The 12,198-nt window shown below is 43.1% G+C and overlaps 1 protein-coding gene across 1 annotated transcript in view; it reads left to right on the top strand.

Moving 5' to 3' along the window:
* LOC140410474 (CUB and sushi domain-containing protein 1-like) overlaps nt 1-12,198 on the top strand; it is a 3,392,839-nt gene that overhangs the window by 895,415 nt on the left and 2,485,226 nt on the right. The window contains exon 3 of the mRNA XM_072498599.1: nt 10,254-10,366. Coding sequence (XP_072354700.1) covers nt 10,254-10,366 — 113 coding nt within the window. The remainder of the gene's footprint in view (nt 1-10,253; nt 10,367-12,198) is intronic.

Raw genomic sequence — 12,198 nt, 5'->3', positions numbered from 1 at the left:
TAGGATTTGTGTAGTGCAATAGTGCAGTTATTATGCTGCAATCAAAGAACAAAGAACAAAGAAAAGTACAGCACAGGAACAGGCCCTTCGGCCCTCCAAGCCCGTGCCGACCATGCTGCCCGACTAAACTAAAATCTTCTGCACTTCCTGGGTCTGTATCCCTTTATTCCCATCCTATTCATGTATTTGTCGAGATGCCCCTTAAATGTCACTATCGTCCCTGCTTCAACCACCTCCTCCGGCAGCGAGTTCCAGGCACCCACTACCCTCTGTGTAAAAAACCTGCCTCGTACATCTACTCTAAACCCTGCCCCTCGCACCTTAAACCTATGCCCCCCTAGTAATTTACCTCTCTACCCTGGGGAAAAGCCTCTGACTATCCACTCTGTCTATGCTCCTCATAATTTTGTAGACACCTATCAGGTCGCCCCTCAACCTTCGTCGTTCCAGTGAGAACAAACCGAGTTTATTCAATCGCTCCTCATACCTAATGCCCTCCATACCAGGCAACATTCTGGTAAATCTCTTCTGCACTCTCTCTACAGCCTCCACATCCTTCTGGTAGTGTGGCAACCAGAAATGAACACCATACTCCAAGTGTGGCCTAACTAAGGTTCTATACAGCTGCAACATGACTTGCCAATTCTTATACTCAATGCCCCGGCCAATGAAGGCAAGCATTCCTCTTCTTAAAATTTGTAAATGACTGCATATTGGCATATATGGCATGGCATAAATATTAGCAATCACCAGATTAATTGCAAAGTAATTTTACACTCCAATGCTGGTCTGCTAATCTTTCTTGGTGTGAGCAAAAGCTACTTTAAATTGATAGAATATCTGAGCTCATACAATTTAAACTTGTATATGAATAACTGGCCTAATTTTCTAAATGGACTCAAGCAAACATTTGGTTGTGAATTATTTTGTTCGTCGAATATTAAATCAGCTTTGTTCTCAGATCCCAATAGAGCCGATTCTCAGGGTGAAGGGTGAACAGAAAACCTTGGCCTCTTGGTCTCTGTCAATCCTGTCAGGTGTAAAGGAACAGATTTCTCTTTTTTTTCCTTTCTTGTGGCTAAATGTTTGTTTCCAACTTTGTGCGCCTCTTTGCTCTCTCCCCTAATATTGGGGTTGAGAACCAATATTTACCAGAGCTGTGCTCTATCTCTAAGTGGCTTGTGGAAATTTGTACAGAGTGATTTAACCTATGCCTAAATCATATTATTCCTGCTATACTAATTCTGCTTCATCTGAATTTGGGACGGAACGGTGGCACAGTGGTTAGCACTGCTGCCTCACATCTCCAGGGTCCCGGGTTCAATTCCAGCCTCGGGTGACTGGCTGTTTGCATTTCTCCCCGTGTCTGCGTAGTTTCCTCCGGGTGCTCCGGTTTCCTCCCACAGTCCAAAGATGTGCAGGTTAGGTGGATTGGCCATGCTAAATTGCCCTTAGTTTCCAAAAGGTCATGTGGGGTGACTGGATTACGGGGCTGGGATGGAGGTGTGGGCTTAAGTAGGATGCTCTTTCCAAGGGTCGGTGTAGACTTGATGGGCCAATAGCCTCCTTCTGTAGGGATTCTATAATTCTATGAAATAGGATGGGCCTAGATCAGAGACTGACATGTCAGTACCAAGGAAGTTCTGAAGGGTTGGAGGCACCATAATTCAGATCAGACATTAAAATTCAGCCCATCTGTCGCTTCTAATGATTCGGATGGATGTTAAAGATCTTGTGCGGGGCAGCACGGTGGCGCAATGGTTAGCACTGCTGTCTCACGGCGCCGAGGTCCCAGGTTCGATCCTGGCTCTGGGTTACTGTCCGTGTGGAGTTTGCACATTCTCCCCGTGTTTGCGTGGGTTTCGCCCTCACAACCCAAAGATGTGCAGGGTAGGTGGATTAGCCACGCTAAATTGCCCCTTAATTGGAAAAAATGAATTGGGCACTCTAAATTTATTTTTTTTTAAATTCCAGGAGGAGTTGGGAATTATCCATGTCATGATCAAAATGCCATTGTCATTGGCTGTCCCATGATCCGAGATGAAATCTACTGAGGGTTGCGAGTTTCTGACTTTGGTCTTCATGTGACTGAAGATGCCAATTCTCAACCCACTGACCTTTGGGCACATATGGGCCAGTTATAGATGAACTGGTTTTTCAGCTTACTGTTGTTTCTAGATTCTCGTTGCATGCGAAGCAGCTGTCAGATTTATCTGCATAACAACAGTAATAGCACTTCAAAGTAATTCATTGTATGTGAGACACTGTGGGCAGGATTTAACTAAATGGGAACAAAGTCCCATAGCGAGGGCGTTTAGCACCTGTTTCCTGATGCTCGCAACACCAAGAAACACAACAATATAAAACAGCACCCCAGCTAGATAGGGGGCCTCAGCAGCAAACATGCAGTCAAAGCCACACATAGCCTAGTTTTGTACACTGAGTACCTCCATTTGGGCACTTTGGCACTGTCAGCAAGCCAGGTTGGCACTGCCAGGGTGCTCAGGTGGCACCGGCAGTACCAGAGTACCACCCTGCCCAAAGGCATGCACCTGGGGGCCTCTGATTTCCCAAAAGACCCCCACGAGTGCCATTCCATCTGGTTCTCATTTGTGGAGACCAGCATTGAATGGCACTCGCCCGAGGTCCTCAAGGCAAAGGGGATAGATCCCAACACCTCAGGTATCTCTGGAAACTGCAAATTACAGTGAGACTAGCTGTCTCAGTTTAATATGCAAATTTGCCTAAAAATGATCCCACCCACATTGGGCAGAATTTACATTGCAATGTCTCTCGATATTGCCTTAGATTTCACGAGGCATTGCGAGCTGGTAGATCCCAGGAGGCGGGTCTCTCTGCTGGGTCTCTCTGCTTCTATTGGCCTGGCTGTGCTGCAGTGCACAGCTTTTCAGGCACAGCGTGACTGGTCGATCGCGCCCTGTGTGCTTCGCAGCAGCGGAGGAAACCCGCCATTGGCCGGTAGAGGAATCTTCGGGTCACTGTCAACAGGGTTCCCGTTTTATGCACCCCACCACCTCTGAGAAACCTACGGTAGGAGCTGGCCATCGACGGGACCGGAAGATCCTGCTAGCGGGAATGGAAGGAAAATTCCGACCTGTATGTGTAAGTATGTTAGTATTGGTTACATTGCGGAATTTTACTCCAGGTATTTTTCCTTGAATTGTCACTCACGTTACTATTGTAGGTGATTCCATCACTTTCAATGAACCAGAGTTTGCTTTGAGCCTGATCGACTAACTGATTTTATCACTGTGTACTGAGCATTACCTTCTTTAACTCTGGAAGATGGTGGAAGAAATACTTTACTTCACCAATGGCTTTATTTGCAAACTGCCAAAGAGATTCTTAAAATAGTAAATGGCTAAGCAAATAAGTGAATGGTAAGAAACCAGGGGCTGGTTTAGCACAGCACTAAATAGCTGGCTTTTAAAGCAGACCAAGGCAGGCCAGCAGCACGATTCAATTCCCGTACCAGTCTACCCGAACAGGCGCCGGATTGTGGTGACTAGGGGCTTTTCACAGTAAGTTCATTTGAAGCCTACTTGTGACAATAAGTGACTTTCATTTTTTCATTTCATTCACTGCAGAATTAGCTGTTATGTGTGTCTATTGCATTTAATTTCAGTGTGAACAAGATTTTGTTCAAAGTACCCTGGTTAACATTATGTAATTGTTTGCGACTGGCATTGGAACATAGGAACAGGCACGATCTCTCGGGCGATAGTGGTGTAGAGATAATGCCATTGGACTAGCAATCCAGATGCCCAGGCTCTGGGGGCACAGGTTCAAATCCTACCATGGCATCTGGTGGAATTTAAAATCAATAAATGAACTGAAAAAAAAAATTGGATAAAAACTAGTCTCCATAATAGAGACCATGGGCTGGTTTAGCACAGTGGGCTAAGACAGCTGGCTTGTAATACAGAACAAGACCAGCAGCGTGGGTTCAATTCCCGTTTCAGCCTCCCCGAACAGGCACCAGAATGTGGCGACTAGGGGCTTTCCACAGTAACTTCATTGAAGCCTACTTGTGACAATAAGTGATTATTATTATTATGAAGCCATTACAGATTGTTGTAAAAAAAAACAGCTGGCTCACTAATGTCCTTTACTGAAGGAAATCTGCCATCCATAACTACTCTGGCCTACACCTGACTCCAGACCCACAACAATGTGGTTGGCTCTTAAATGCCCTCAAAGGGAAATTAAAGATGGGCAACAAAGGCTGGCATTGCCAGTGATACTTACATCCTGTGAAAGAATATATTTTTTAAAAAGCTCTGTTCCTTCACCATTCAATGAAATCATGGCTGATCTTCAACCTGACTCCAAATACCTAGGTCTGCCAATACCCCATCTTACCTTTGGTTAACAAAACATTATCAATCTCAGATTTAAAATCAGCATTCAATTTACCATCAATTACTCTCAGTGGAAGAAACTTCTAAATTTCTACTTTGTCTGAAGAAGTCTTTCCTGATTTCACAAGTTTTGCCTTTAATTTTTCGTCAATGCCCCTTAGCCCTCGATTACCCGAAAAGCGGAAAGAGTTTCCCGCTCTTTGCCCAATCTGCTTCTCTTAATCTTTTACAAACTTCCAAATTCCAGGAAATATTACCCTAGTTTGTGTAATCTCTCATCATATTTTATCCTTGGAGTTCAAATATCATTCTGGTAAATCTGCTCTGTACTCCCTCTGAGGTCAATATATTCTTCTTCGGGTGTAGTGCCCAGAACTGTTCACAGTACTCCAAGTGTGGTCGAATCAGAAAATTGTGCAGCTGTAGCATGCATTCTATTCCTCAAGATATAAAGATCAGCATCTCATTGGCTTTTTAAAAATTCTTTTCTGTACCTGTTTATGACCTTTGATGGTCTATGTACCCGCAACTCAAGTCTCTATGAGTCTTCATTGTTTTGAGCTTTTACCTATTTTGAAATTACCTGGTACATACACCTTCACATTTGTCTTCATTAAAATCTATTTGCCACAGTTTGTCAATTCACTCGATCTATTAATATTTCTTTATAATTTTATGTTTCCATCAATACTGGTGACAATGTTGCCTACCTTTGTGTCATCAAAACATTTGGGTATGTGTCTTTCTATTCCATCACCTAAGTCATGATTAAATACTGTGAACAGTCAAGGCCCCAACATAGATCCTTGAAGGTTCCTATGGGCAGCACGGTGGCACAGTGGTTAGTATTGCTGCCTCACAGCGCCAGGGAGCGAGGCTCAATTCTGCCCTCGGGTGGCTGTGTATGTGGAGTTTGAACTTTCTCCCCGTGTCTGCGTGGGTTTCCTCCAGGTGCTCCGGTTTCCTTCCACAGTCCAGAGATGTGCAGGTTAGGTGGATTGGTCATGCTAAATTGCCCTTTAGTGTCCAAAAGATTAGGTGGGGTTACTGCGTTACGGGAATAGGGTAGGGGACACTTTCCAAGGGTCGGTGCATACCCGATGGACCGAATGGCCTCCTTTTACACTGTAGAGATTCTGTGATTCTATGAAACCACTCATCACATCCTGCCAATTAGATTATCTGTCCATTGTCCCTACTCTCTGTCTCCTGTCACTAAGCAATGCCCAAACCAGGTCAACAATTTGCCTTCAGTTCCATGAGTTTCAACATTAGCTACTTTCCCAAATATCATCCATCAACATTTCCTTGCCCACAACTTTCATCGCCAGGTTCATTAGGAATAACATGGGGCTGGATTCTCCACACCCTCGCGCCAAAATCGCGGCCCATGCGGGGGCGGAGAATCCATGTTCCTGCAAGAAATCGGGACCAGCGGCAGTTCACCAATTCAGCGGGCCCCGAAAAGCCGCCTGGGACCTAGCTGGGGCTATTGCCAGAGGCCCGCTCAGCCGTTTTCCGCCCCCGACTGGCCGAAGTCCCGACGGCGTGGAACTAATGTGCTCCAGCCGGTCGGGATACTCGCGTGGCGTGTGTGGACTCAGTCCACAACCACCTTGTTTGGGGGCGGGCGGATTGGAGGCCAGGAGGGGCCTTAAAGGCAGCCAGGGAATGTTCGTGCGGGGTTTGAGGGTCGGGCACACGGCCGATCGGGGGGTCTCTCTCTTGGGTCTAGCTCCACGTTCCGAGTAGGCCATGGAGCACGGCATGGCCGCTGGGGACTGCCGCCATGCGCAAGCACGACTTCCGACCTGGAAATGAGGGGGCCCATATCTGCAGCAAAAGCTGCGAGATTTACTTTGGGTCCCTGCTCGCCCCTTGCAGGGCTGGGAATTCGTGTCCCTTTAAGCCAAGTTTTTCTGGTGTAAAACTCCACCGTTTTGACGCCGGCGTGGGGACATAGTCCCAATAACGGAGAGTCCAGCCCATGGCCTTTACAAGTCCTTTCAAAGACTCTCCTTGGCCCCTGTATCTCAACCTGACAGCTTCAAAACACTAGTCAATCGGAAAAATGCAGGCTGAGGCATCCTAATAACATTTGACTGGTGAAAAGAAATTTAAATATAGATTCTCTGAACTCAAACAGCTGCCAGTGAAACAAAAACACAAACAAAGCCCACAAAATGCTTGTATGCTGGTATTTGAATTGAATGGCAGACTCCTCCATCATGTACTTATTGGAGTTGTGATTGAGGTAATGGTAACTTTACAGGATGGTGTAAATGGTTGACATTCGATCAGCCTCTTATTGTATATTTCTCCCCAAATCAGCAAAGGTTTATTGATCCAGTATTGCCTGATTTGTCCTATCCTGCAAAGTCAGAATTTTCCTCAATGCCCTTTTTGGGCCTATTGTCTGTCAAAACGTATTTGACTATTTTTGGTCTGTTGCCTTCCTCCTTCAGACACATTGCAACCATGGACGTCCATTGGTTTAGTCCGTGATCATGCTTGGCAAAGTACTGCTGTGGTTTGCTGTTGCCTTCTGTGGTGGCTGACCAGAAATCTCTCCCATTCTTGCCCTCTGCCATCAGGCGCATCGGAAGGTAAGACAGGCTGAAAGCAACCTGTCTGGTCACGTTATGAACACACCTTCTGCGGTCATCAAGTCCTGAAGTGGGATTTGAACCACAACATTTAGCCCAGAGGTCGGGATGCTACCAATGCGTCATAATACCTTGCTTTTGGTCAGTAAGCAATTGCATATAAAGGAAAAGAAAAAGCCAGTATCAAAATACAACATAGACAAACATGCTTCATCGCTGTGACAATTATTTTCAATATATTCAAATGTTTTTATCTGTCCTGCAAGGAAAAAAACTCTCCACTCCAGCCTGCCTCCTTCCACCCCACAAAAATATACCATTTTATTACAATAACAGGTTGCGTAAGGGAATGATCACTTCTGTGATGTGTCAATAAGCAGAATGAATGAGGGAAAGCATTCCCAATTTGCAGTCTATGAGAGCTCCTGGTTGTTTATGCTTTGATACCTTGTATAGTTAAACTTAAAAGAAGACTTTGCAACAGCTGAGGAAAAAGACAAAACTCACGCTTTTTACATAATGTAACTAGGATCGTGTAGTCATCTAAAGATTTGTTCTCCACGGAAATTAAAAAGAATGAAGTTGCTTTTTCTCACTTTAAAATGTTACGGGTTGGTTTAGCTCAGTGGGCTAGACAGCTGGTTTGTAATGCAGAACAATGCCAGCAGCGCGGGTTCAATTCCTGTACCAGCTTACCCGAACAGGTGCCGGAATGTGGCAACTAGGGACTTTTCACAGTAACTTCATACTTGTGACAATAAAAGATTATCATTACTTAAAATGTCCCTAATTCCTCAGCAAGATTTAAAATCCCTTTCAAAATCTAATAAAACGAGATTGAGAGTAAATGAGAGCAATGAGAGTAAATACTCATTCAAATATCTGGTTAAGAACTTTATGTGCAACTAGTGACATGCTACCCGGTACTTTAAAGTTAATGACAGATTAAATAGTCTAGGATTTCTGTCATTCAAATAAAGTCAGGCCACTTTTGTTTCGCTGTGCGCTGCATCTGCCTGTATAGGGAGTTACGGAAATCTGTCATGATGAATGAGATTGAACAGACATTTCCAACTGAGAAGTGCTTGGGAAAGTGTAATCTTCTGCTGGGCAACAGCATGGAAGAAGATTCACTCTGGAGGAAGACATTGATTGAAAATACAAGTCACCTTCTGCTTCGCGCTCCTCCAGCAGATGGGAATGACTCGATTGGCTGACATAAGCAGCAGACCTGACCTCAACTGAGTAACAATGGTGTCCTTTAAACTGCAGTTTCAGGAAAAGCATTTTTATTTTCAAAGCATTACAGTACGGATGTGGAGCTAGTCATTGACTTCCATGTGGCTAAATGCTGCATATTTTTAACATTGATTTTCTGTATTTTTTTATGTGCTGTTGGCTCTTGATAACACAAAAAACACGGATTGTTTGAAGCTAAATGGTTTAAATGCTCAGGTGAAAAACTGCTATGGATTATACTGTAAATTTGACTGTATAGTCATAGTATTTTTTTTTTGCTCCAAATCTTCAACCAGTATAGACCTACCACTGGACATTATGAATTGTTTACCTTGTTCAGCTTCATCACATGTCATTCCTTGACTGTGTTTGCACTGTGCAGCTAAAGGTAGCTTCTGAATTAAAAAGACCGATATTCTACCATGGATAGGTTGAGTGCAAGCCCAGACTATACACACAATGGTCAGTCTTTAATAAAATGTTAAACAGTTTGCTCCATGTTTCAAAACACTTACCTGAACCCTTCCATTCCCAAAATACACAGCTAGATTTTTTGCAATAAAATATTTAGAATCTATGAGGTTCACCAGAAATGAACTAATTGAGCTAAATCTAGCAAATCAAGCAACACTCAGATCTTCATTGGGCCTTGAAGTGTAGGGATTATTAATTGACCTAATAACGAGTTCTCTAAATGGTTTGATCAAATATGAGGATGTTACAAACTGACATTGAATAGGCACTATTTCAATGCATCTTTCTTGTTGGTAGCGACAATTCAGTCAGGTGGCTTGATCAGTTATGTATGTATGTGTTATTTCATGATAAACTGTTAAACTGTGGCTTGTCTGTCCACTGAAGTGAATCTAAAACATTGCATGGCAGTTTTTGAACATCAAATCTTCTCAGTAGCCCGGCTAATATTTATATCTCAAAAGACACGGGTGGAAAAAGAAACGATTACCTGGTCATTTATCTTATCTTATTGATATGAAATGAAATGAAAAGTGAAATGAAAATCACTTATTATCACAAGTAGGCTTCAAATGAAGTTACTGTGAAAAGCCCCTAGTCGCCACATTCCGGCGCCTGTTCGGGGAAGCTTATATGGGAATTGAACCGTGCTGCTGGCCTGCCTTGGTCTGCTTTAAAAGCCAGCTCTTTAGCCCTGTGCTAAACCAGCCCCTGGTATGGGACGTTGCTATCTAAGTTGCAAATTGTCTACCATAGAATCATAGAATCACTACAGTGCAGAAGGAGGCCATTGACTCCACCGAGTCTGCACGTACCCACTGAAACAGCAGCCAACCTAGGCCCACAACGCCATCCTATCCCCATAACCTCACCTAACATTTGGACACTAAGGGACAATTTAGCATCGCTAATCCACCGAACCTGCACATCATTGAACTGTGGGAGGAAACCGGAGCACTCAGAGGAAACCCATGCAGACACGGAGAGAATGTGCAAACTCCACGCAGTCATCCAAGGACAGAATTAAACCTGGGTCCTTGGCACAGTGAGGCAGCAGTATTATTCATTGTGCCACTATTTCCCACCATTACAATGACTATTCTTCAAAAGTACTTGAATAGCTGTGTTCAAGGATGGCATGAATGATGTGATTTAAAATTTTTTTTCCAGAAATCCAATTGTTAAATCTCAAATGATAACTTCTACTTTGTAGTTTAACTGTGACATACTGGCTTCTGGGAAGTTGAGGTCTACAGAACTTAAATTCTCCATATCTGCAGCTTTTCTTTGATGTACAATAATTGAGTGGTTACAGCGCAGAAGAAAAACAATTTAGCCTGCTGTGTCTGTGCTAGCTCTCTAAAGGAGCAATTCACCTAGATGTGGTCCCTTTCCTTCTCCCCTGGACATTCTTCTTTTCCAGATAATAAATATTGGGAAAATGTAGCAAAAAATACATTAAAAAGACAAGTATTTTGATTTCTGATTACAAGTGCAAACTGACTTGGTTATTATTTCTTGTTTACTCTCTTCATCTTGCATGTTTTCTCAGGGTGACTGGCTTTCAACTTCCATCACCAATTGTCAGCACAGGCTCAATCCTCACACTCTGGTTCACCACAGATTTTGCAGTCAGCGCACAAGGATTCAAGGCTGTCTATGAAGGTAGAAATGTTACCGCCATGTTAACCTGTTTAACTGCTAAGCTCTTACATTATTGAAACTGTTACTTTTTCTGAACTGGAATATACATGTCTTTGGTTGCAATGTATGCATGTTTTTCACTTTATTCAACACATGCTTAAATTCAAAAAATAAGCAGAACACAAAGGGTTCCGCCAATGACTAAATTAGTGAATTTGCTCTGTGAGCAGATGTGTCACATAGATCAGATCTGTCATCTTGGATATGCCAAATTGGTTCATCTCAGCTAGGGTAGCAGTTGCTAAAATTGGCCCGAGCACCTTTGGGTTAGGAAGAGAATTCGGCAGAAATTTCACTCCAGCTAGCTGCCAAGTGACCATCTATAATGGAAGTGCAAATGTATAGATATGGGTGAGGGCAGGTATAGGCTCAGGTAGTCTGCTGATACCTGTGGCTTTATTTTCCACCCCACAGATCCCAATTTCGGGAAGCTGGTGAAGGAAACTGCTCAAAACCTTACCTCATGGATTTGCCAACATTCCTGCTTTATCATTGTTGTGTATCTGAAATCCTAAATGTTCCTGATATCCAGCATTGCTACAGCTGAATGAGGAAGATTGCTGGGTTAAGTTTCAAGGACTCATTGCCTAATGCAATCCGTCACTTAGCCTACCGCAAATGTGAGCCCAGTAGATCTGCTGGAGTCAGCACTCACTGAGACAGATGCTGGAAAAGTCCTGTCCTCATTGTGGCGTTTCATATGTGAATAATGACTCATTGACTGCGGTCCCACAGATTGACACTTCGTAAACCATAAGCCCAGCAAGAAATCAAATATTAGTGCGAGTCAGGAAGGAAAATTGCATAATGGACCGACCTGGCAAGATAAAGCCAATAATAATACATTAACACAATTTGTTTTATTTCATTTATCACATTAATCTTTAGAAACACTTCAGCTATTTCTAGCCTGGAAATTTAGATTGAATGCATTCCAACCCTTGCTTTTAGATTACGATTAAGGATCACTAATCATTAAATCTATCTGTGGAGTTCTAAAGTTCCTTGATCTCTTGATTATAATTGATGATCCTATGCATGAAAGATAATGAAATGGAAGGAAAATGCACCAGTGTCCTCCTCTTGTTAATAACCTGGGCACAAGGAAGTTAACCAAAAAAACATATGACTCTCGTCTATGCTAGCGACCCAAAAGGACAGGTCACAGCACAAATCCTTTGGGTAACGATTATGACCAGATTATGAGAAATAGGAGTGGAGTTGATTTCAATTCTCCTTCATTCACATTACCTTGGGAGGGAGGTTATACAGCAACCGTAAGCTCTAACCACCTGAATTCAAGAAATAGTTAATAACTGTGAGACAAGGTGGCTGGATGGGAATTGAAATTTCCATAACTGAAAGTTATGCAGCAGGTAAATGAGCGAATGGTCCAATTCTTTTCGGAGTTAAGATTCTTGCGAGATTAAAATCGACTGGATGGAAAGATGCTCCAAAGAGAAAGTGAGGATTAGCTGAAAGAAAGAAATGCTGTATTGAGAAACCAACGTAGTGCTTGCTCAATCCGTACAACTATCTCGACGGAGATGTTGAGTATCACTTTCATTGGCTGCATGCATTGGGCATCGTCTGAAGTCTCTTCTTACAAACCCATTTAAAAGTGGAAACTTCATAAACTTTTCATTATTCAAGGGATAATTTTTTTGAATCCTGCAAGGATAAAATTCTCCATATTAATCAATACATTAGCTTCTCTCTTGACCCTTCCTGTTTTAGTCGATCCTTTCCCAAAACCAGTGACTCAATGGAAATTAACTCATCCTCAGACAAAA

This window comes from Scyliorhinus torazame, chromosome 4 (assembly GCF_047496885.1).
Source record: "Scyliorhinus torazame isolate Kashiwa2021f chromosome 4, sScyTor2.1, whole genome shotgun sequence".
NCBI lineage: Eukaryota > Metazoa > Chordata > Chondrichthyes > Carcharhiniformes > Scyliorhinidae > Scyliorhinus > Scyliorhinus torazame.
This window is presented reverse-complemented; position numbering and strand designations above follow the sequence as displayed.